Genomic DNA, 26,191 nt, shown 5'->3' on the forward strand with positions numbered 1-26,191 from the left:
CTGCAAAAACATGCATCAAGTTGCTCCCACCCCCGAGCTTCCTCAAGATCAACTTCGACGGGTCGGTGCTGGATGGCGGTACGCGGGACGATGCAGGCTTTGTCATACGGGGCATGTACTCCCGGATAGTAGCAGCAGGTTGCTGCCAGTTGTTTGACATATCGGTTCTGGGAGCAAAGCTGCGAACTGCCTGAGTGGATCTTCGACATGCGTGGATGGTGTTGCAGGCCAGCTCGATTATTCTGGAGGGTGACTCGGCCACGGTCATCGGGTGGATTCAGAGGGGGTCGAGGGGTGAGAGCATATACCAACCCTTGATCCGCGACTTAGAGATGATGATGAGAGATGGAGGGCCATTCAGGCCAAGCATGTATTTAGGGAGGCCAATGGGGCGGCCGATTGGGTAGCTGCCTATGCGGCCCACCACTCAGGGTACGCCCTTTGGTCGGAGGAAGGAAGCTGCCATTGGTACTTCGCGAGTTGTTGTATTTTGACTTTATTGGATGTATTCGTACCGGTACTATATGAAGCATCCGTCTTAAGCAAAATAAAAATAAAAATAATAATAATAATAATAATAATAATAAAAAAGCGCAACAAGTTTGCAGGAAAGAATTGCATTTCTTTAAAGAAGAGTGACCTTCAAGCAAGCTACGGTGATGATGACATATCATGGAAAAGAGACTACGAGAATTTTCTGTGGTGAAAAATGCAACCAGCCGAAAGTCTCCTCCCATAAAAAATCAAGACCAAGTGGAGGAGAGCCTCGACAGCGACTAAAAAGTTTAGCACCTCACCACGTTTTTTAATGGCAGACATTGCAGAAGGTCGGCATCAACCAATTTCGTACCATAAAAGGCATCAACTCGTGATCCATTTAATCAAACTCACCATAATAGACTGATAAAAATCACTGCTCCGTAGTCGAACACGCGAACCCCATCGGACGGCTGTCAGGTTATCTCGATGGCGTAGCACTATAACATCCTTCCTCCGCGGGATACCACACGGGGCGGTCCTTTTACTTGCCAGATAATCGCCGAGGGGAACGCTTGATCGTAGCCGATCAGGACCCGCCCGGAGTCCTCGCCGTCGGCTTCAGGCCCCACGGCGAGGACGCGTGTCGCGCGGAGCTCCACTGATCGGGCGGGTTGGGGAATCTCGCGGGCCGAGCACGTGGATGGTGACCGGACCAGACGGTCTTCATGACCGGACGGCCCCGTTAATAGGCAGGTGGCGTCTCAGATCTCGTGCTCGTGGGACTTATAAATTTAGCGGCCAAGTAAGTGGCGTATTTTGGGAAAGCCGAAAAGCAAAAGAAAAAAAAATTAGTGGCTTTAGTTTCTGTCCAGCCGGGAGGAAGAAAAGAAAGCGTAGGGCAGAGCAGAACACAGAAGAGAGAGAGAGAGAGAGAGAGAGGGCTGGGATTGGACGCTCGTGAGGTATAGGTGTATTCTGGGAAGAGCTTCATCCAGGGCTAGGGGTTTTTCGGGAAGAGAATTAGGCCTTGTGCCAATTAGATCTGCGATGGAGAGGGACTTTCTGGGAATAAATGCCAAAGATTCCGGGCCGCCGCCGAAGGAGGACGGCAGGGGGAGCCGCCAGGACCCAGGTCCGATTTATTTATGTCTTCAACTTTGGATTTTTCCTGTAAATATATGAAAAATTGTCGTCTTGATTTAATTGTCTGGGGGATTCTTCGTGTCCAAGCTCCTGTTTGTTCCCCTCCAAGAAAGATGGGTCTTTGTGAAGTTTTTGGTGCAAGTTTCCGGTAGGTTTTGATTAAAGATTTGTGTTTTAATTATTTTCTGGTCACTTTTTCGTTATTGGAGTTGTGTAGCCTTTTGCTTTGGATTTGGTTTTTGGAATGCTTCTTTAGAAGTTATTATTGGAATCACAGAATTAGGATTTATTGTCTTGATTGCACTAATGTTTTTGTGAGTCTGCACGTATTTGGAGAGCTGGATTTTTGCGAGTGTTGCCAAAATACCCCAGATTAATTATTCTTGATTAGTAAGGAACAGTAAGAAAAGTGGTATTGATGGGTATGTAAAATTTCTTTCCATAAATAGCTATGCTTTGAAGTGGGCTTGCTATTCCTCTGCAATATTTAACGTGGATTTGGATTGTGTTCATTTTGCGAGCGAAGAAACATGGTTAGCTGACTAATATTTGCTGCAACTTTTGAGAACCTTCTTTTGATCATAAAGTAATTTTTATTTCTACCTTTTCTAGAGTTGGATTAGCATCATTTCTTGCGATTGAACGCAATCATGCCATACTTGGTCCATTGGGATCTATTTGATGTCTTTTGGTGCATTTAATTCGATAGATTTTAGTTAGCAGTGGAAACCTGAGACTCAGATTGTGAAGATTATATAGACTAGCCTTGGTAGAAGCTTTACATCAAATAATTGCGGATACAGTTGTTTACAACTTGAGTGTATAAATTTTCTCATTTTTCTAGATTAAAATTGATGGATGCATTAAATCTCATTTCCATGCTCCTTACATACCTACTATGTGGAATTTGCAGTCTACGTTGGAGGTTCTGCCCTGCAGTGGCCTTTCTTGAACGCGACCACTGCTACGCAGCAGTTTGTATCCTTCAAACAACATGAAGAGAGGCCAAGGAAGATTGCATTTGATCAGTTCTCTTCAGGATTTCAGCCAATATCTACTGTCGATGCCTTCAAGGCCAATCACAGATCCTTCCCTGCATTAGCACTACAGGTCTGCTTAATTGTCAAACTGATCATGGAACCATCGTATCACACTATTTGTTTTGATCAAGATATCCAACTAAAAACTTTTGTGATTTGGGCTGACAGAAACCCTTCGGTCTTGATGGACAAGGCGTCCACCAATACAGCATGCAAGTGTCCCAACCTCAACATTCGGGTTCCTTTGGTGCTTGTGCTCACCAATTGAACGAGCCTAGAATGTTGCCACATGTCTCTCATCACTCCTTACCAGTTACCAGGAGCAGTCCTTTCTTGAAGGTCCAAGGTGCATCAACTCTTGCTGTCACCTCTTTAAAGCAGCAGCCATTTGGAGGAGGGCTTGCAGCCAGTGCCCCTGGTGGGGATTCTGTGGTCGGAGCACTTGCTCCAAGGTAACATTTTGGTAAATTCTGTGCTTATTATTAGAAAGTTCTTCAATTGTTGACAAAAATCCGAAATGGAATTTTGTAGGAGTGTGACCAAGACAGCTTCCAAATTTGCACAGTTAACAATATTTTATGCAGGTGCTGTGAATGTATTTGATGATGTCCCATTGGACAAGGTAATGCATTACATTGTGAAATTGATGATTTTTATAAAAAAGTAAAATTGAAGATTTAATGTCTGTGAGGCTAGTTGTTTACAAAGTACTACGTTTTGTAGGCTCAAGCAGTTATGTTACTAGCAAGTAAGGGATCTAATGCGACTTCAAATGCTGTGAAGCCACGATGTGAACCACTTGCTCCAGCCCCAACAAAACTGGCAGGATCTGATGTTCTAAGCACAAATCAGAACCTGACCCCTACCTCGAGCCACGTGGCTTCACCTTGCTCAGGCCTTTCCAGCCCATTATCAGTTACTTCTCAAACAGTACCTAACTGTGGTGGTGGTTCTACCATCAATGATGATACTGCTGTGGTTAAGACTGTTGGTTCCTTGGCTCCCACAAGCCAGAATGAGCCTTCAAAAACTCTAACTGCTGCACTAGGCTCTAGTTCTGTTGCAACTGTCGCGCCAAGAGGTATTTATTGCTTAGAGCTGCATTAGTTGCAATTTTGATTCCTTCATAGTGATTTGGGGCGTGCACAATCATCAGAGTGAATTTTATCTATTTTTAAGCACGGATAATTGACTAGAGTAGTCATGCCTGTAGATTTTATGTATTGAAAACCGGTATACCTCTGATAAAACCCGATACATGCTAAATTCCTTCTATAAACATCAATTTATTTTTTTACCAAAAATGATAATGGATACAAGGATATGGGTCCGGATACTTGTCAAATATATCTGACATGCTATGGGGGATTGGAATGTTATGGGAAGGGCCAATTAGATTTGGTTTGACTAGATACCTGGATCAATAGTGTCAATGTAAATAAAACCCCCTCTGCCATTCATTACTGTATGTGCTTGAAGAAAGAGAGAGAGCCTATAAAAGTGAATGAGGAAAAGTTAGAACTGTAGAATTTCTAATGAACTTAAAAGTTACAATTGTTTGTCTTATGATGGTCGTATATGGTTTCTTGCTGCATGCGCACTGCATCTATATCCTATTTTTCTCTGAATTTGTTGCATTGGTGTATCCATATTGTGTCTTATCCATGACCATGCTTCAGAGTATGCAAGATCAAAGATTCGATAGGATATGCAGAAGCAGATCCTTGTATTCCATTTTTGCACCAAATTCACCATATTCAAACTTCTTGCTCTCCTGGGCATAGATTCTCATTGCTCTTTATTAATCATATTGGCTAATCAAAAGTAGTGTTTTCCTAGTACCAGGAGCTGCTTCTCAATAAATGGGTGATTTGTGTTTGCAGCTGTACCTCAGGCTCGGAGAGCATCATTGGCCCGGTTCTTGGAGAAGCGAAAGGAAAGGTAAAACTTTCATGCAAATTTCAAGTACGGTTTTTTGTGTATATATCCTCCTAAATATTAAAAATTGCATAAATATCCTTCCAAAATTGATATTTGCTTGTACACCCTTTATGGAGCACTTGTTTTGCATGTATACCTTTTTTTTTCTTTTTTCTTTTGTATGTGCCCACACCATCTAACGTCATTAAGAAATTAGCGGTTTAAAATTGAAAATAACTAAAATACTCTTAATAGGTAGACATGTAAAAAGAAATATTTATAAGAGTGTACATACAAATAGCAACTTTGGAAGAATATTTATGCAATTTCACATATTGAGGAGGATTTACATGCAAAAAAAAATTAATTTTATTTTTTGTCTATTTCAACTTGTTTTAACACCAGGATTTTAGTCTACTGCTTGCTCCTCAATATTTTTTGTAAAAATATTTCTCAAGAAAAAGATTGATTCGATAATTTGATAACAAAAAGATCTATGAAAGTTCTTTCACTATACATGGAATTATTCTACTTTATTCTTCTTCATTTATAACAACTACTATATCTTATTTTAGCGAAATATAGCTTGTAATATATATTGTTATAGATGCATATATGAGGCATATATTAGAATATAAAAAGGATTAGAATCTCTTAAAGGCACACGATAGATTGCAATGATCAAGCTTCTTTGCTACCGCTGTGCTCATGGATGGAAGAACAACATCAATCATTCCCATGCAAAATCATTGAAGGACTTTAGAACCCTTCAGACTTATTAAAACCTCTGCGGCCATGTGGTAGAAGGCCACCCCTTATGCTGTGTACCTTAAGCTACTTTTTTTGGAGCTTCAATTTTCTGGAAGAAAAAAGATATAGTGTATGGGACCTCCATCTTATCACAGTAATTTTAAACCAGCCACCTGCCTACACACGAGAAATCTTTCAGCTCTAAAAGATAAACATTACAAATATCATACACTAAAAGATAAATATTGCAAATCTCTTGCAATATTTTTCTTTAAATAATTCATAAGGCTAAAGGTAGGACTAACCATCTTCATGTAAAAAAGGATACAATAAAAGGAGAACTTCGGTGGCAATGAGAGGGACTCAGATTCTGGTGGCGAGAACTCCGACGAATGGATGAGGAAGAAGAATTGCCAATGGTGGAGAAGGGAGTTGATGGAATGGTTTTGATTTCGGACAGAGGAGTGAAAGAGAAAAATCGAGAGAGATCAAAAAATTTCTCGATGGAATGGTTTTGATTTCAGCAAGACCCATTAATCTGTTATCAACTTTAGGAGTAAAAAGATAATATCATAATTTGAATTAATTTTTAATTTAAATAAATATGATTTTGGCAAATCACGTTAGCTGAATCACTATGTCCAAAGTATTTATACAAAAATTTTGTTTGGTGAGGGCATGCATGTAAATATCAGTTTGGTAGGGTATTTATACAAATTCCAATATTTAGGAGGGTATTTATATAAAAAATTTAAGATTTTTTTTGCGTGTATACCCTCCTAAGTATGTGAAATTGCACGAATACCCTCCAAAATTGCTATTTGCATGTATACCCTTATAAATATTTCTTTTGCATGTTTAATCGTTAAGGGTATTTTCATTTTTTCAATTTTAAAGCGCTAATTTTTTAACGACGTTAGATGGTATGAGAATATATGTAAAACATAAGAAAAAAGAAGGGTATACATACAAAACAAGTGTTTTGGAGGGTATTTACTTGCTTTTGGTACTTGATTATATTTGAGGAGTTATATCAAACATCTCCAATAAGCTACTATAATTTTACGGCTTGTTTCAAGACATTTGAGAGCTTGCATTAGTTTGTGTTTGTGGTTTGTGCCTTTTCCTGTCTGAATATACATTGACTAGGAAATGTCCAGTTTCAGAAATGCAATGGATTTATTTGATGGCATTGTATATTTATTTAAACCTAATTTTCCTTTCATTTATTTGGTCAGGGAAGCTCATTCACATTTCCCATTTTCAATTTCAATTTTGTGTAAGTTCTTGAGCCATTCTTGTTGAACTCCTCCTTCCTTTTCCTTACAGGGTGACAAATGCTATACCTTACTCTTGCATCAAGAAATCCCAAGAAAATGCTTCTGGGTTGGAGTATGCTAATGTGTCCAGCAAATCCTGATCAGCCGATATTGCCTTTTCGAGCAACAGGGAGGACTCATGGTGTTTGGGCCAACAGAAGAACATCGCGGGTAATGGGGAGTCACCAAATACAAAATTAGTGATATGAGCTTATTTATATATTTCAACAAACCCTTCTTTCTGCAACTGTAGTATTTGCCATTCATTTGGGGTCCTGAGAACCAGGTAGGAGGTGGTGTTGTAATATATTTGGTTAGGTAAAGGTCTCTTCTATGTGAATATAATTGGAGTAGTTCAACGAGTAACGATATTTATTTTAATTTTTGCTCTCATATTGCAGCAACATTAGTGGTTATGGTTATAGCTCTTAAAATTATTTTCTATTTTTGTTCTTTTTTCTATTGTTAATGCTGCCAGTGGTATGATGAAATGCGAACAATGTCTGATTTACTTCTAACTTTGGTCAGAAAATCTCTTTGGGCTCTAGCTTTGCACCAATGGCACAAAGTAACATATTTTGAGCTACAAATGGATACTGTCCAAGTTTTTTCTCTGACCAAGAAGAAGAGGACACAGATAGATCATAGTTTTGAGTCATGTTCAAATCAAAGACCTCTCTTCAAATACGAAAAAAGAGGCTAACCTGGGGGATGCTACCGATAAAGTGTTAGGTTTCTTTCCTAGATTTTCATGTCCCTTGCTTTCATGATATCCATAGAGTAGCAGGGGAAACTAACAGATTTCTCTTGGTATTTCTGTTTTTCATAAAACAATTCCTGATTCCTGTGATATATGAGTTACTTCCCAGTAGTCTCATTTTCTTCTGGAAATTTTGAATCCATTGATTACTTCTCAACTCTACAGCAGGATGAATTTGTTTTAACTTCTCACTTCTGTTGAAACTACTAGCAAGTTGAGTTTCCATGTCCATGTGATGGTCCACAAACAAGAATGCAACATGATGCTTCTCATAATTGTCCAATCTTAGGCAAGCACCAATTTTAGGTAAAGAGTCATGAGGCTCAATCATTGGGGGAAAAGGAGGTATCAACAAGCAAAAGACATCCTAATGATTTATCATTCTTGTTTTAAATAAGCCATAGGAACAAAGCCTGTCATACATATGGTCCTGAAGAGACATACTTGAAGAAATTATTATTTTTGCCAGTTTAGAAGCAAACAAAATCTCTTAGTTTTCAGATTCTGCAACCTTGATGCTCATGGTTAAATTCCATCATCAGAACTGTGATTGGTAGTTCCCTTCCACACGGCCATAGCATATTGCAAGTTCCAAAGTTCTTTCTAATAAGAAACCTGTCTTCACTTTTAGACATTTCTTGTGAATGTGAATGTTAAATTTCTGAGCAGAAGTTTATGGTTTGAATCCGTGCATTTAGCCAAAAACCTTTCCTGTTTCTCCTTAAACATGAGCTGTACCTCATTATGTGCATCATTCCACCTCGATAATTAGTAGATTGGCTTTTGGAGAGCGGTGTTACAGCAAGCCTAGCTCATGCAGACTAAAAAATGCTGCGGCATGGGCTCTTTAGGGATAATCATGAGTAGATGGTGGTGTTTGTGATTTTAGTTAGATGTTTAGCCTGACAAAAATGCTAGAACTTAAAACAAAGTAGTTCATGAGGATCTATATAGACGTGTATTTAGTCCCATGTTGATTATGAATCAAAAAAATCTTGGGTATTTATGTAAGGCCAAGAAATCCTGGTGTCTTCTTCTAGGTCCACATCAAGAGGGAAATCTTAATGTTCTCCGTAGCTTTAGAGGATAGGAATTATTCCTCTAGGAGCTATTTGGATGCACCAATGGGTTAGGCATTCATAACCATTGCATAATGATGGAGATTGAGGGAAGCTTTACTCACCCTCACAAGCACAGAGCTCTTGCACAAGAATATCTTTGGGTGCCTAGGAAAATAGAGTGAAAAAAAAATGATGGGAATATAGTCTCTCTATGGCTCTCGGCCTCTCTTACAAAGAGACGCACGTAGCCGACTTGAAACAATTCCAACGAGCAATACCATTAAACCCAGAGTTATTGGATTCATTAAGGTTCAATAACGACTAATGAAATAAAACTGTAATTATTGGATTAATTAATAAATATTATTATTATTTTTTCTGTTACATTTCATGATACTGAAACACTTCGACACCCAATGGACTCTTAGAGCAGACAAATACTTGGAACTCAAAAATCATAAGAAAGCATTCAATCTGAGGAAATACTTTAGGATAATTTATTTTTAGTAAATAAGACCACTAAACTTAATATAATGATGCAACTCCTTTCCTAGTTCCTTTCTTTTGAATTTTTTCACAAGAAAATTTCAATTCTTATTACTATGTTTCAAACGTATTGCTTTAGTGCATTTAGCATTTATAAACAATCTTAAACCATATGCAGCAAAAATCTAACCAAGATTTGATCGCAGATTTAGATTAAGTCAGATTCTAACTTACCTAGGTTTATTTCATTTATCTTATTTTTCTAATCAAAATAATTATTAGTATTAAAAAATCTATTATAAATATAAATAAAAATATGCATTCTATAATAAAAATAACATATTTTTATAAGATTAATCATTTATAGGGTTAATATTAATATTTTTATAGAATACATTAATAATTAATATATTGGTAAATATATTAATATTTTATTATAATATATTTTATATGATTAATAAATATATGATAAGGGCTACTAAAAGTAGAATATGTGATAAAATTATGAAGCTATTATGGGAATTAGTATATTGACTTACAGATTCATGAGAATTAAAAACACATAAAAATTCCATATAAAATATATCAGGAGTATTTATGATATTATATAGTCGTTGATCTTAGATCTTTGCATTATACTAAATAAGTTATTTATAAATATCTAGAGATTTTTAATCACGGAATCATGGCCTATCAAACACATTGATCTTAGATAATTAGGATCAAACCATTCCAAGCATCCGGATCACCGTGCTGATCTTGTTGGGGTTACCAAACGCCGCCACAGGAGTACTGAACACGAAACAAAGCATATATTCCAGCCGACTTTATTATTTCTTTTAGAGGTCGGTCGCGGTGGAGGCCGGTGGTCGGCGTGGAGGGAGTGAGAGGAGGGCGCCATGGACGCAGAAAAGGTAACGCAGCTGAAGGCCGTCGTCAATTACTGCAAGTCTAACCCTTCCTCCCTCCACGATCCCTCCCTGTCCTTCTTCAAGGACTATCTTCAAAGGTAATCCCTCTCCCCTCATTCTCTTGATCTTCTTTCTTCTCCTCTAAAGTGTTTGATGAGTTTGATCTGATGTTTAGTTTTATTTCTTTCAGCCTTGGCGCGGGAATTCCTCCGGTCGGTGATTCTTTTCTCTTATCTTTGTTTCCTCTTTGTACCTCCTTGTTTTGCGATATTTGTTTCTTTCGTCCCTCTCTCTTTGTTTGATGTTAGTTATGGAAGAGAATAAAGCAGTGACAGGATATTTGAATTGTTTCTTGGGAGTAAGTTTTTGGGCACCATATCTTCTTCCCTTTTCTGTGTGGTTGTTATAGTCAAGGAGTACCTTTTTTTTCCACTCCTTCTATCTCTTTGATCAATTATACGTTCATGTATATTATGTATAAAAATAAATAAATAAAATAAAAAGAATCAAGAGAAGTAAAAGGTAAGAAAGTTTTGTAATGTAATTTTGAAATATTATAACAAAATAAAAGGAAGGTCCAATCAAAGTATATAAGTACAAAAGATGTATGATACAATTTCTGTCTTCTCGTACTTAGTATTATGCATTTAAGAAATGTAATAGTAAAATTAATTAGGTAATTGCGCTGTTACTTTGTTTCCTGATGAGTTTTTGTAATTGATAAAGGATAGTCTTATAAGGACAGAGATGGAGAGAATATATGACAATTTATTAAATAAATTGTGAAGAGAAATAATTTAAGAAACAAATTGTTGATGGGTGAAGATGAATATGCACAGGGATTGGAGTTCATATAGAGCGAAAGGGGTGGGTGTATATGATTGGAAAGTTTGTAAGATAGGATAGGTGAGGAGAAGGGGAGAGGATGAGCACAGGAGGGAAATTGCAAACTGAGCAGGAGGGAGATAGTAGTAGTAGAGAAAGACGGATAAAGAGATGTAGGAGAGTTATATATGTGTGTGTGTGTGTCTATATATATATATATATATATTGGTGGGGGGTGGGGGGGTAGGGGCTGGTTGAGGAGAGAGGTCTACAGACAGAGGGGGAGAGGAGAGAGAGAGAGAGAGAGAGAGAGAGAGAGAGAGAGAGATAGGTAGATTGGAGGTTTACCATGGAAATGGATGTAATGGGGAGATCATATATTGGTTTTGTTTTTTATCATATTCACACTGACATGTTATTGTTAGATAATATCTTTATATATTTTTTTTGACAAAATGCATTCTAGGAAATAAAATTGACAGTCTGAAAACTTAAGTCATACTATTGGATATAGTATAGATATAGAAAGGTATTGCATTTAGTTCGAAGATAAGTGCTCCTAATAGAAAGGAACTGGAATATATGACCTAAAGAAATTGGTCATGAAATACATAATTGAAAAGTACATATGTGAAAAACTTTTGCTAGATGTATGTTGATGTGGATTGTCAATATGGTGTAGTGACTGTAGTCTACCTTATGCAACATGAAAATCAATATGTAGCAGTTAAAACCATAGATTCCAAAATTTTAATTAGCATATGCATCAGATATTTAAAAGACATATAACATTAAAAATGTATAATTACCACCTAGCATAATTTATAGGCCAAATGTACAAGTTGATAATGATAAAGATTAAAAGAATCCCCATTAGGTGTGCACATATAACTGGATATTTGGCACATGTGTTGCATGTGTTGAAGGTCCATTATATTTAAAAATATTATTAAGAAGTAATCTCTTGAAAGATTTTTCTTTTAACTTTAAAATAAGATAAAAGTTGAAATGCCATGCATTCTAATAGAATATTTAAGTGACAACTCCAGGAAATATTTTAAAACCACATTTCCTAGGTAGAACTTAGATTCCCAAGGATGCATCAGAGGATCCATGTAGGCTTATTTAGTCTCACAATAATTGTACATTTGGGAGATCTTGGATACTCATATAAGGCCAAGGAACACAAATAATAACTTGTTGGCTAGCCTTTTTTTTGGTGAGGTCTTAGGTCATTAGAAATGGTATTAGAGCAAACCTAGCTCATGGCCCATGTGGACTAGGGAATACTATGGCATGGGCCCCTTTGGGCTATTCATGAATAGATTGCGGTGCTTGTGATTCTAGTTGGATGCTTAGCCTGGCGAGGATGCCAGAGCTTGGAACAGGGAAGTTTGTGAGGATCCTTATGGGTGTGTGGTTAGTCCCAAATTGATTATGCACTGAAAAAATTTTGGGTACTTATGCAGGGCCAAGAAATCCAAATGATACCTTTTAGCTAGTATTTTTGGAAGAGATCTTGGGTCATTATAACCCAACCCCAAAATACTAAGTGATAAACAATAAACATGTTTTAGTGATCTAGATTACAAAATAATTATTTTGACTGAGGCTCGTCGAACCGGTACCGAAGGGAGATAGCGGTCGCTGATCGGTTCGGCATGGTATGGGTTTGTATGATCCAGGAGGATTATTAGACTTGATGTGGACCAGTTTGGTCACTATGAATATTCAGGAGGATCACCAAACGTAATGTGGACCACTTCGGCCACTGCGAGTATCCAAAACAATCACAAACTTGATGTGGAACACTTTGGCTACTACGAGTATTCAGAAAGATTACCAGACTCGATGTGGAACATTTTGGCTACTATGAGTATTTAGAAGGATCACAAGACTCGATGTGGACCATTTTGGCCACTACGTATATTCAGAAAGATCACCAGACTTGATGTGGATCATTTTGTCTACTACGAGTATTCAGAAGGATCACTAGACTCGATGTGAAATACTTTGGCTATTATGAGCAGGGCTAGACAGGGTTCAGGAGCGAGATCCGCCACATCAGAAAGCCAAATCGCAGCCAAACTTTCGGATGACATAATTTGGTCATACAATGCCCGATAGAGATGATCTTTTTTTTTTTAAAATTGAGTATCTTTGGGCTGAAATTCTGTCGTTTAGGCCTCGAAACGGCCTAGTCAAATCGTTTTTTTTTTGGATAAGACTTTGACTGGGTGTAGTTCTCTATCTGATTAGAATTAGGTGGAGCGACAGAAAGCTAAGTTAATGTAGAAGTTGAGATCTATGCTCTCGAAATTTTTAGTTTTTTTACTAGAGATGTCTATTTAAGAAAAAAGGATCATACTAGGATTAGAAAGAGAAATCCGACCCAAATTGTCTTAGGAAGGACCTCACATTATAAATAAAGGTTATGTACCTTATTTTTTTAAGGATCAATCAAAAAAGGGGACTTAAAGTTCTTTCGAGATTCCTCCATCTTCTAGTTGTTTTTTAGGGATTCGAGTTGAGTGGGTTGAAAAAAATCTTTCTTCTTTCTGATTGAATCAAGTTGGTATCAGAGCCATGCTCTTACCTGGTGAAATTCCAACTTAATCTGTTTAGATCAAGTTGGTATCAGAGCTTCGGTCCTCTACATTTATAGGAGCTTTACTGCATGGTCCAGATGCGCGAGCGGTACAAGCAATTAGGAGAAGGGCTATCTATGCTTCAAGTACATCGAAGGACAAAGGCGAGTATGGCTGTTAGTTCTTCCTTAATGGGTGATGATGACACGAAGAGACGTCTCATACAACTAGAGGAGAAGATTGCCCAACTCACCGAGATCGTCTGGAGATTGGCAATACTTTCAGCATGAGCACTGGCAACTCTTGTTGCAAAGCTGTCTCTTAAGGCTTGAGATGAAGAACCACCATCCAACGAGGAGGATGAGAATGAGGATGAGCGACCTACGGGTATGAAAAAGCTCTCTCTTCAACCGTTTAAAGTTGAGGCTCAAATTAAGATCCCTGTATATGATGGAGTTGTTGATGTGAAAAAGTTAAATAACTGGCTAGACTAGTTCGAGACATATTTTACTATCTGTGGATACTCTAGAATCCATAAGGTAGCTTTCACCGTCTTAAGTTTTCTAGCCATGCTCTTATCTGATAAAATTCATACATGAGAAACAACGATATTTTAAATTTAACATGGAACAAATTCAAGAGCCTAATCGAGAAGCAATTCTACCCATTCGACCACAAAGAGGATCAGTGGATCAAGTGGGCAGTACCTATGGTAGAAGTATGATCAGTCTGTTTAGGACTACACCATCGAGTTCCACAAGCAAGCAGTCTTCCTCCGAATCTCCATCGACGATCATGCAGTTTTCATGAAATACATTGGAGGTTTCCACGAGAGTATCTGAAAGGAGCTGAAAATCTTCAAAGTTGAAAGTATTAGCGAAGCCAGCATGAAGGTAATAGGGATTGAGAAGAAGAATTGGCTTAAGGAAGGCAAAAAGGGCTGCAAATTTAAGAAAGACAGCGAAAAATCAAGCCAAAAAGGGGTGTAGGGCAAAAAGTAAGGCAACACGACTTAAAAAAATTACTGCGATCATGGTGACCTTTGTGGACACACCAAGAAGAAGTGTTGAAAACTTCACCTCGAGTTGCGGTCGAAGAGGAAGACGTAGAAAGAAGAGGATTCCAAAAGAAGGGGAAGGCAATTCTCAATACTGTACAAGTTGAGGAGTTACCTGAGCTTGAGCAAGCAGACTCCAAATTGAGCCTGATGACGAGAAAAATTGAGACAATTATTGAAGCAGATTTAGAGGTGCGAGAGAAACTCTTCCGCCTGAAGATCCAGTTGAAGCAGAACATCATTGAGTGAGGCTATTGTAGATCCTGAAAGTCAGAAGAACCTTATCTCCGAAATTCTGGTTCAGAAGCTGGGGTTTTATACCAAGCCTCATCCACATCCTTATTCCCTTGGTTGGATCCAGAAGAACCTCGAATAAAAAATCACGAAGCAATGTACCTTCAAATTCGCCATAATTGAGAGGTATATTGACGAGGTAACTAGTAAAGTAGTTTCTTTGGATGTTTGTCGGGTTATCCTTAGGATCCATACCTTTGTGATCGAGATGCAATCTTCTACCAGTGTCTGAAGAAGTTTCGGTTCATGAAGGATGAAAAGATGTTTATAATCTTGCAATTGTTGCCCAAGCGAAGTGACTTGTTAATGCTTGCAACAAGTTTGTGATAATAATATGAAAATCTGATACTACTTATGAGAGGCCAAGCTCTCGTTTTTTGGTTCCATTGATTGATCTACCGAGATCAAGATTGAGTCATCGTAGTTGTCATCGATGAGGAAGGAATGCAAGGAGCGTCCCTTTCATGAAGTCCAGATGCAGGAGCAGAGCAAGTGGTTCGCTGAGATAAGAGAGTGAAGAAGAGCTAGGCCAGAAACCATCTCCAAGCAAAGCTAGATGGTTCAATCGTGAGACGGGGAAGTAGGCGTTTCTCCACCTTCAATTCTGATTTAGCAGGAGCTAAATCTTCTAAACGAGAACTCTGATCCGGAAGAATTATTAGACTCGATGTGGACCAGTTTGGCCACTACGAGTATTCAGAAGGATCCATCAAACTCGATATGGATCACTTTGACCACTACAAGTATCCAAGGCGATCACCAAACTCGATGTGGAACACTTTGGCTACTACGATTATTCAGGAGGATCACAAGACTCAATATAGACTATTTTGGCCACTACGTGTATTCAGAAAGATCACTAGATTTAATGTGGATCACTTTGGCCACTACGAGTATTCAGGAGGATCACTAGACTCGATGTGGAACACTTTGGCCACTACAAGCAGGGCTGGACAGGGTTCAGGAGCGAGATCAGCCACATCGAGAAGCCGAGTCGCAGCCAAACTTTCGGAGGCCGTAACTTGGTCATACGATGCTCAATTGAAATGATCTTTTTATTTGAAATTAGATATCTTTTCGCTATATACAATTTTAGGACAACCTCTAGGAGGTTGAATTGGGCCGAAATTCCATCGTTTAGTCCCTGAAACTGTCTAGTCAAATTGAAAGTTTTTTTTCGGATAAGACTTTGACCGGGCGTAGCTCTCTATCCGATTAGAATTAGGCGAGATCTACCTCCTCGAGTTTTTTTAGCTTTTTTTACTAGACATATCTATTTAGAAAAAAAGAGCCCTACTAGGATTAGGAAGAGGAATTAGACTCAAATTGTGCGGATCTCACGTTATAAATAGAGGCTATGTACCTCATTTTTTTTAGGATCAATAAAAGAGAAGGGGATTTAAAGCCCTACTTTCGAGATTTTTTCATCTTCTTCTAGTTTTCTTTTGAGAGATTCGAGTTGAGCGGATTGAAAAAAAATCTTTCTTCTGCCCAATCGGATTACTGTACCATGCTATTCTGGGGTGTACCGACATAAGGAGAGCCGGAGAGGGAGAAAAAGAGAGAACGAGAGAGAGAGGGAGGGAGGAAGGGGGGATGTTTAGAGCGAAACCTTAACCCTAACCTTCGAAGCGAGCGAGCATGTACACATGAGAGAGAGAGAGAGGGGGCTTACCGAGGGGAAGTGACGCTCTCCGACCATCATGAGTGGCTGGGGGGGGGGGCTCGAACATCTTGAGCATGGGGTAGGGTGGGAATCGAACGAGCGGGGGAAATTTAAGTGAACCATGATTTAATCGGACCAAGATTTAAGCGAGCCAAGATGGTTTTAAGTGAACCAAGGGTGGTTTAAACAAACCGAGGTCCCGTCTCATGTTAAAAGCCTGAATGTGCCGATCTCCAACTAGTTTGGTTCGGTATGCCTTGAATGGGTCAGTTTAGTACGCCCCGAACTGGTCGGTTCAGCACAGTTCAACAAACTGTGATTTTGACACATAGAAACGAAGAGAGATTATATTGTAGTCTCCAAAGTTCCCCAAAATACCAAAAAGTCCCCAAATTTTTCTTTTTCTTTTTTTATTCATTTTTCTAGTTTATCTTGTGAGTCATGCAACACCCTTTACCTGATTAACCTGTCTCGGTAGACTTTGTTAGTCACATGTATTGTACATGCCAAAAGTTCAGAACCATTTACCAACCACTCTTTCCACTTGAATCAGCCACATGTATTAAATATGATGGATTTTTCTTCAAAAATTCCCTCTTGAATTAGTCTAGAGTATCAAAAAGAAATAAATCTCCTAAAATAATAGGAATGATGTGCAATCCAACATTTAATTGGTTCATTGGATCACTGCCATCCATGAAATGATACAACAATATGCTTGCAACTGTCACATGCATAGCAGTAACCTGCAACCTTGAAGGAGTCACATGCATAGCATTGGATAAGACCATTGATGTCCATCAATATTCTTCCTTTTCAATCACCCACTTGTGGCATCTTGTGCTAAATAGTTTATTTATAATTTTATATACAAAAGACATTTCATATCTCATGAAAAAAAACACCTAGTATCAAATCACTATCTTCCATTGAAATAATATTTCTTGAGTCAATCATGTGTATTTCACATGCCAAATGCCAGTAGTTTAAAGGGTGAGAAGGATAAATTGTGAGTAGAAGATACATTTAAATGAATACAGCAAAAGAGGCAAGGCCTTTGGATAAGTATTCGTCGAATTAGGGGTATTCAGTAGTGGCAAGGAGACAAAGTAGCATATTTTAGGAAAAGTGGAAAAGACGTAAAGTTTATTTTCAGTTTTGGGATTCAAATCATCACATGTGGTTCTTGATCTTCCCTTGTAGGTCTTGTCTGACACTTGGGGGATATATGTAAGACATAGCCCTGTCTAGTAAATGGGAAAGCAGCTACAACGTAAAGACCAAGAAGGATGGGTACATAATTCTACTTGCATTAAGTTGGAGTAGCACTGGTCTCTTAGGGATAACTGAATAATGGTGTCAGATATGTTGGCATACTATTGCCCTTCTCCCTTGCCCAACTCCAGTAACTGCTGCCACTTTGAACTGTGAGCTAACTTGAAAACATAGAAGTTGTTCAGTCTACACATCTCTAGCTTCTGTTTTTACCTTCTTTTTAAGAGAAAAGATGGGATGATCCCCACAGTTCATTACATGAGAAATGAAGTGAATACAGCTACAGTTACAAACTACACCTAGCTTCTTAAGTTGGGTCTGTGAAAGGCTGGCCAGCTTTATCCAAATTGAAGTCAGACCAAGGGTTTTATGCCCAGCTTTATCATACAGTAATCTGGCTCATTTAACCTGCAGGTTGGTTCCATTGGCCCATTGGCTGGTTTAGCCTTGTGCTCCATGATTTGCATGCATGTCCTTGCACAGAACTATGCTAAAGTGCATACATATCCACAAAGCCCCCATATCCATTGGCTGTATGATTACCAGTAGATGCCCATGCTTTTATCATATTGTACCGCAGCAATGATTGTCAAGTATTTCCCTTATAACTATCTATGTGTGCATCAACTATGAGAACTAACTAAAATAGATATTTATGCTACTTACACAGCGCATTCTGATAGTGTATATCAGAATGTAACTCTTAGTTTTTTCTTTTGTTTCATTTTTCTCTGTAACAGAGATTGCGGGGCCATAGCATTTATTGCTCAGCATGATGTGTTATAGAAGATGAAACTGACCTAATTCTTTTTCATTGTGACATCTAAAATTTTAAATATTGTGTAATATGTAGTTTGATTACCAAGTTGTTTTGACTTTTAGAGTTGTTTTTTGTTAGAAAAAGAAAGCAACTACGTTTTTATTTGATCATATACTTCCTTCTGGTTTAAATTTTGAATAGTAGCATATATCAAAAAGCATTTTATTTCCATATATAAGTGTATATTATTGCAAGCCCTTCAAATTTTAGTATATCATATACAAAGAGGTCAAATGAAAAATGAAGGGGATGATTTTGTGGCAAAGGATGTGAAAGACAAAAAATTCAATCAAAGAGCTGAAGATGCTGTTGATGAGGATGAAATTGTTGAATCACATATTGAGTTGGATGGTGATGTGGTAGAACCTGATAATGATCCTCCACAGAAGGTCTGTTAATAGATGGCTACTTTGACATCATGAAGCCTTCTCTAAATTTTTGCTGACTTCTAAATTTTTTTTTACAAGATGGGAGATCCCTCTGTTGAAGTGTCTGAGGAGACTCGTGATGCTGCTCAGATGTGCAAAGCAAAAGCAGTAGATGAAATATCAGAAGGCAGGCTATAACTTTTTTGCAGTAGACATTTCTCTGTTTCTCTGTGTTATAGTGCTGACTAAAATTAAATAATAATTTGCGCTAGGTAAACTGGATGAAGCCATCGAACATCTAACAGAAGCTATCTTGTTAAATCCAAGTTCGTCTATTCTATATGCAACTAGAGGTAAGCCGAGCTGCACAAATAGTTCCATATTAGTTATTTTTTCTAAACTGTTTTCTGACCATTGTGTTACATCTGATGCTGCTGGAATTCTTATGTTTTAGCTAGTGTTTTTGTGAAGCTGAAAAAACCAAATGCTGCTATTCGAGATGCAGATGCAGCCTTGCAGGTTTATAACCCACTTTCTAGAAGTACTAAATGGATTACTTCCTAAGTTCAGTTCTTATTATTCTCATGACTTCATCTTCCTAGATTAATCCTGAATCTGCCAAAGGATACAAATCTCGAGGAATGGCAAAAGCTATGTTGGGCCAATGGGAAGAGGCTGCTAGGGACCTGCACTTGGCATCAAAATTGGATTATGATGAGGAGATCAACTTAGTGCTCAAAAAGGTAATTCAGCATCTTACATGAAAGTGCAAAAAACTTGTTGCATGACATACATCTCATATGCAGGTTAAGCCTAATGTGCATAAGATTGAGCATCGTAGAAAATGTGAGCGCTTGAGGAAAGAGAGCGAAATGAAGAAAATTCAACGTGAAAGGCAAAAACAACATGCAGAAGCTGAGGTAATTATTCAAATGGATTGCAGAAGGTTCACTTATGATATATTTGTTGTTTCCACTTTTACCTGGTGCCAAGTGTCCCCTAGTATTGGACATAGTAGCTTCCACATATATAAGCCATTGTTGTGATGCTTATCCAAATGAGGAATTAAGAGGGGGAAGGAAGGATATATAATTATATATACATAGATACATGCATACATATATATAATGTGTATACGTAGGTATGTATATATGTAAATGTACATATGTATGTATTATTATATAGTAAAAATATATGTGCATTTGCACGTAAAGCATGTAAAGCTATGTCTTAAATAAAGAAAAAAATAAAAAAGAGAAATAAAAAAATTGAACTTTTTTGTTATAAAACAATACAAATATTACTTTGTTTTGCATTACATGTCATACCATTGCTAGGTTAGGTAGTCTTCTGCCAAAATCAGCTATAGTTATGTTGCGGGTAATGAACATTTAGATATTTAGATAATGAAGATTAACACCATTTGAATAACCGGAGAAGTCATAAACTATACTCCAAAAAACCACAAAAAAAGAGAATTTTATATAATCTAATCTTGCAGAGGGCAAAACCGGAGAGCCAATGAGACCAAGTCACAAATAGATGGGATCTTTTCTTAGAATTGTTTCCTATTCATCAAGGATTGTATTCTTGATTGCTAATGAATTTACCTTGGGAATCCCATTTATGCGTCCACCGTCAGCAAGTGTTTTTTTTTCCTTTTGGAGTACACAAGTGGCTTGTGTTTGACATGTAAAAAATTCGATAGTGGTTGGATAGAATGTTAAATAGCATGGTGCAGATGGACCTGCGTTCAATACAGGATAGAATTTTGTTTCTGTACATCCTTAGGACGTGTGATGTACAAGGTATGATGCAATTAATTTGAACAGTGGAAAGACTGGCATTTACTTTAGTGTATGATTTAGGTCTGTTCAAAATGTAAACATAGTTTGTCCAGGAGGTTCTTACATCATGTCTACTTATTTGACACCGATTATATATATAAGGGAGAAAAAGAAAGAGCAATCTTGAAAAGACAACTTTTGGAAGTTTCTTAGCTATATGTTAACACATTTACTCATGACTAACCTACTATGTGGATTATCTCAAATATTTATATATTGGCAAATGATTTCTTACATAAATGATTTTTTTTTATTTTTAAAGCAGGAGCGTGAGTTGAAAGATTCCTTGGCTTCTTTACAAGATGGTATGCCAATCTTCCACTTTTTTTAAAAAATTCTTATTCTTATTAAGAGCCTGCTACATAAACATTTTGTCTATCTTTCTTTTTATTTACCTATATATACACCCACCCTCATACAAGAGACACATTTTTTTTGTTTGCTATGTTCTGAATGCATGCTTATGTGCATGATTTCATTGGTCCTAACCACGGGTAGTCACTGTTCCTCTTTCATTAACTTGTTGATGTAGCATGTATCATTTCCTTGGCTTGATATACCAAATATGGGGCTTTATGCAAATTATTTTTGTTTAATATATGACTAACCTTACAATATGTATATGGATATATTTGTCTTATCTATTTATATGTTTTTGTGTATCCTTAATCTAGGTATAAGTGCCAATATTTCTCCTATGTGGAAACTTTCACACTTCCCACTTAAATTAATTATATGCCATATCTTTAGGGATCTTCTCAAATTTAGCATCTCATACCCATCCTAACTCTTTATGATTTATAGGTCCTCACCTTCCTTGTGATTCAGTCTTATTCAGCTCATGGATTGGACCTTTTTTGCTATATGATGCTCCACGTTGCCCATGTGTCCTAACGGCAGAATCACCATGCATTTTTATCTTCCTAGAAACTTCGTATCGATGGGCTGGCTCTTTAATTCCTATTTCCCTTTGTCCATCCATCTTAATCCAATTCTCTCCCAATTCAACTCGACTCTCTCCTATAGCTCCTTGTCGATGCCTACTTCCCTCCGTTGATGTCCTCCACAACCCATCCACTTCTCGTTCCCATGGATACAACCCACAATTTTTTGTTCTTGAAAAAAAGGCTTGATTACCATATCTTCCTAGACCTAAAGGTGCAAAGCCTTTTAGACTACCTTGTCCCTTCATGTTCTAGATCTAGATGCCCAATCCTACCTACTACTTTTAGCTTCCTCTATCCAACCACTCGTCAAATTTATGACCCAACTCTATGCCATCAGGCTTCCAAATATCCAACTTGGCTGATCAAGCTCATTTTGGGCCCACAAATGGATATCAACAAGTATTAGACACATAATCTAATAATGAGAAATCTGATCCCACAGATAGATTTCACGTATCCCGAGTTCTCATATAATAACTTATTTTAGTTGAAAAATCTAAAACCTAGCCAAAAGAGAGAAAATGTCACCAGCAGTTTGTATTTGACCTACTAAGGCACATAGTATTGGGACTGGGGAGAGAGAAAGAGATAGATCCCCTTTTTATAGGCATACTGTATGCATCATCAACTATTTTGGCCGTCCAATCTTCATGCTTGTCATGGGCAAATGGATTGGAGCCCTTTTTATCATATGTTTGACTACAATTCTCTCCTCAAACCCATGATCCTCACCATCCATGATCATTGATTTGATCTACTTCTATGATAGTCATGCACGTAGGGATGGAAAATGGAGGGATATGATACTATATCATAAAAACTGATATTCTAAAAGAACAGTATACAGGGTTGGAAATAAAGGAGAGAGGATATTGCATCATAAATCCAAAATTTTAAAAGAGCACCTATTCTCTCAAATGTTTGTCATCTATTTAAGGTGAAGCTCCATCAATATGTCATATCCTATTGCATCATGTTCTATGGCCATAATTATGTTTAGATGGGCCTCAGTGTTTAGGGCTTTGCTCTTAGAGTATACTGTTGCCATGCCAACATGTCAACAACTTTATCTCATGCACTATTCATGCGCTATCAAAGCATTTTTTTAATTTATTTGGGATGGATTCATCTTAATAAATCAGCTAGATTTGAATGGCAACCTCCCTTATGTAGTTTAAGAAAATATTTGTTTTATGTATTTTGTGCTGTTGTGCTTTGTTGTCCACCTACAGGCTTTATTGCTAGATAATTACTTGCATGCCTTAAATGAAACTTATATATCTATATAATTTAGTAAGCTTATACTTTTATACTTAGGTCAGATCAAGGTCGGTAGAATCGTCTCGACGGTTCGGGGCGTCCCGAGCCGTACCGGCCGCGGATTAGGACGGTTCTGGCGACGAAAACGAGATCAGCACCGGAGGGGGAGAAGATGATGAAAAAAGAGGAAGAGAGAGAGCAGGGGAGATAGGGAGAGGGAGAGGAAGGAAGAGAGAGGAAGGTCGAGGCCGGCTGACGGAAGCCGGGGAGCCGCCGCACGGAGGAGGAAGCCATGAAAGAGGGGCTCGCTTCGGTCCCTTGTTTCGTTCAAAACAGGGGCCGAAGGGACTCCTTTTATTTTTGGAGTTTTTAAATGAAAGTTGGTAAACCCATTGCTGACTTCACTTAACTTTTTTTAAATTCAAAATTTCAAAAATAAAAGGGCCCCCTCCGGCCTTTGTTTCGAACGAAACAGGGGACTAGAGTGGAGCCTTCCTCCGCGCGGCAGCTTTCCGGCCTCCGCCTCCTCCTCCGCGTGGCAGCTCTCCGGCCTCCGCCTCCTCCTCCGCGCGGCAGCTCTCCGGAGCTCTCCGGCCTCCGCCTCCTCTGCGCGGTGGCTCCTCGGTCCTCTGTTGGCTCTTTATTGGCCTCCCCCTTCTCTCTCTCTTTTTCTCTCTCGTTCTCCTTCTCCCCCACCTCTTCTACTGTGTCAGTACAGGCCCGGTCCGGCACAACGCAGGCTCGTACCAACTCGTGACGTCGGGCAACCGGTACAGTGCTAAGTACCTATTCTGCCGACCCTGGGTCAAATAATATAATTATAGTAATATAATTATAACTATGTATATGGAAAAGGCATTCCTTGAGAGCATTTTGGATCAGAACCATCGCTATTATTAATACCATGGTTGATACCATTCCTAATAGTTTCCCTGATAGTCCAATATGGGCTTGGCCATTCTAACTCGAGGAGATAGGTGACAATGCTACATTGACTCTAGAACATACACCCATAAGTAGGATAGGGTTGTGGAGAAACATGCTCCTCGGAATATAATGATCGGGAGTATATGTGGGGGCCATATGTCAGTGGCGTTGTAATGCAAAGTTTGTATACAAGGTTTGTGAATACCGGTGAGATGCTAAAACATTCAGGACTCAGGAGGTACACTCATTGTTTGACATCATTGATATCGGATGCATGCATGCTTGGACAATCCTGGTTGCCTTGTAATCCTTTGGGTTGCATGCTTGAACAGTCTTGGATCCACTTTGATCCACATACAGCAGTAGTACTCGATCAGTTGCATGCTTGAACAATGGTCCCCTCCTTTTCCTCAACTCACCTGAAGAACTGTCTTGCTCCATGATCTTGATCACAGGTGGCACAGTAAAAGTCTACCTGGCTGGTGAATATGCTGAGCCTCTATGACTCCATGTCACCTATCCCCCCACTGCCATTGTCATCCCCATCGTTAGTCATCATTGTTGCTGGTATCTTGAGGTTATCGGGGCATATCACTATTGAAGAGTTGAGGAATCACTGTTGTTGTCTTGGACATATCCTATGTTAACTACGTCTAAAGGACTTGTTGCCTACCTGCTATTCTTTTTTCTAGTATTGTTGCCTCTCTGTCTGGACTTTTGAGACTTCCTGGTTGAATCCACCCCTCTGGTTCCTGGTAGTGGTTTGGTTGCCCCCACTGCTCTGAGCCTTTGACTACCCCTTATCCCTTTCTTGAGCCTAGTGCTCTAGATTAAGGCTTGCGCTTCACAGCAGTAACCTCCACCCAACATTAGATGATCAACCTGGTCGTCAATCATTTGTCTGGTGATCATATCCCTGCTTGATCCTTGCTCTTGGACAGCTTGCAAGGATTGCATGTTCTTCATTGCCCACAGAGATGATAAGTTCTAAATCCACATCCTTGTATTACTAGGTTTATTATGGTTTGTTAAATTTTTACACTATTATATTTTTTATTGTACTATAGTGTTATATTATTAGAGATACTGGCTTTATTTGATGTAATGTATATGAAATTCTAGGTCAAGATACAGATCCTACTTTTGATTACAAACTGATATTTTGCATAATTTCTTCAACCTTATCTCCAGTAAAACCTATTCACAGCAAAAGACAACCTAAATGAGTGCTTTGATCAACAGGGAGCGTTGCTAGCATCCATTCTTCGAGTGAACTGGAAACCAAATTCAGGGCTGCGTCAAGCTTGTCTAGATTGGTCATTCTTTATTTCACTGCAACATGGTGCGGGCCCTGCCGCTTCATGGCACCTCTTTACAAAAGCTTGGCAGAAAAGCACCGCAAAGTTGTGTTCCTGAAAGCGGATATAGATGAGCTTGGGGTTGTAGCTCAGAGCTGGAATGTCAGCAGTGTACCAACCTTTTTCTTCGTGAAAAATGGCAAAGAAATTGACAAGGTCGTGGGGGCTGATAAGAGTGGGCTGGAGGGGAAGATTTTGCTGCATGCAGGAAGGTCATAAGTTGCAATTATGGTTGACTTGGAATTTTGGTTTCAACTGTTGCATTATATGCTCTGAAAGGAAAACAAAAAACAAACAGAACAAATAAAAAGCTGAAAGGAGACTATCCATCGAGATCTTTTGAGATTTGGGCGCTTATTACTAATCAAGAAGGTGAGATGGACGTCCTGACTTATTCAGCCAAGCTTATTTGTATATTAATTTACATCTTACTGCCAACAACGTAAGTTTGGATATGTTTATGTAGTTGTATAAAACTTAAGAATTCAAGGGTTCCTGTCTTACAATTCAATACTGTTGGAATGAACTACATATGAAGTTGGTGAGTTAAAGAGTGAACAGTATTATTAGCTTGATAAAGCAGTGAGGAAATTATTGTTTACATTGGAACACCTCAGAAAGACCCTAACAAATGAGGGCATCTCCTACTTGAATGCGAAGACAAAGCTTTCAAATTTAGTGAGAGAACTTTCAGATAAAACCATCAGAGGCAACAAGATAGAGCACTTGCACCTCTCACTATCATGGTTTGCATCTCATCTTCTTGTTGGAAATTTTGGCTCGATCGCTGCTATGAGTTTGATCAGTTTAGATAATGCTGATATTAGCTCTAGGATTTCTCAACTTTTGATGACTGTTATCTTCCAGTTTTAATAACGTGAAAGTGGAAATTAAGCTATCATATGCTGCAAATGTGCTGCAAATATGTTGGATGCTCATGAGCACAGTGAAAATGGACAACATAGCATGATCCTTCTGTGGTAGTTGACATTATCAGGGCTCATCTTTCATGGCTTTTTCCATCAAAAGAGTATATTGATTAAAGCATAGTCTACGTTGTCCGATAATAATAATAATAAAACCTCCAGA

At 38.4% G+C, this 26,191-nt stretch overlaps 2 protein-coding genes across 4 annotated transcripts; both read left to right on the forward strand.

Annotated features, from left to right (window-relative positions):
• Positions 1-1,252: 1,252 nt before the first annotated feature.
• On the forward strand, positions 1,253-7,033 carry LOC103717353 (protein TIFY 6b). The gene is made up of 7 exons (XM_008805693.6): positions 1,253-1,612; positions 2,537-2,733; positions 2,832-3,115; positions 3,195-3,285; positions 3,387-3,744; positions 4,547-4,604; positions 6,663-7,033. The coding sequence occupies exons 1-7, from the start codon at positions 1,528-1,530 to the stop codon at positions 6,751-6,753; spliced, it is 1,164 nt and encodes a 387-aa protein (XP_008803915.4). The 5' UTR covers positions 1,253-1,527; the 3' UTR covers positions 6,754-7,033.
• Positions 7,034-9,658: 2,625 nt separating this feature from the next.
• On the forward strand, positions 9,659-25,653 carry TDX (tetraticopeptide domain-containing thioredoxin). Of its 3 annotated transcripts, none has more exons than XM_008805691.6 (10): positions 9,659-9,968; positions 10,061-10,082; positions 18,662-18,784; positions 18,863-18,950; positions 19,036-19,116; positions 19,218-19,282; positions 19,366-19,506; positions 19,570-19,683; positions 20,876-20,915; positions 24,987-25,653. In XM_008805691.6, exons 1-10 carry the CDS (start codon positions 9,859-9,861, stop codon positions 25,319-25,321), a joined length of 1,119 nt encoding a protein of 372 aa, XP_008803913.4. In that variant the 5' UTR covers positions 9,659-9,858; the 3' UTR covers positions 25,322-25,653. The 3 variants fall into 3 exon arrangements, with proteins under 3 accessions (XP_008803913.4, XP_088570519.2, XP_017700728.4); XM_017845239.5 differs by having other exon boundaries at positions 9,735-9,968; positions 20,873-20,915; XM_088714393.2 differs by lacking the exon at positions 18,662-18,784 and having other exon boundaries at positions 9,732-9,968; positions 20,873-20,915.
• Positions 25,654-26,191: the final 538 nt, after the last annotated feature.

This window comes from Phoenix dactylifera, chromosome 18 (genome assembly GCF_051530095.1).
Source record: "Phoenix dactylifera cultivar Ajwa chromosome 18, Ajwa_hap1_PhDact_Kaust_v1.1, whole genome shotgun sequence".
Classification (NCBI taxonomy): Eukaryota; Viridiplantae; Streptophyta; class Magnoliopsida; order Arecales; family Arecaceae; genus Phoenix; species Phoenix dactylifera.

Bases quoted from the DNA above. Each gene is read 5' to 3' on its own strand.
- LOC103717353 (XM_008805693.6), top strand. From the start codon at position 1,528: ATGGAGAGGGACTTTCTGGGAATAAATGCCAAAGATTCCGGGCCGCCG. The intron at 3,116-3,194 runs GTAACATTTTGG...GGAATTTTGTAG, and splicing joins GTCGGAGCACTTGCTCCAAG to GAGTGTGACCAAGACAGCTT. The intron at 3,745-4,546 runs GTATTTATTGCT...TTGTGTTTGCAG, and splicing joins TGCAACTGTCGCGCCAAGAG to CTGTACCTCAGGCTCGGAGA.
- TDX (XM_017845239.5), top strand. From the start codon at position 9,859: ATGGACGCAGAAAAGGTAACGCAGCTGAAGGCCGTCGTCAATTACTGC. The intron at 18,951-19,035 runs GCAGGCTATAAC...AATTTGCGCTAG, and splicing joins AGTAGATGAAATATCAGAAG to GTAAACTGGATGAAGCCATC. The intron at 19,507-19,569 runs GTAATTCAGCAT...TCTCATATGCAG, and splicing joins TCAACTTAGTGCTCAAAAAG to GTTAAGCCTAATGTGCATAA.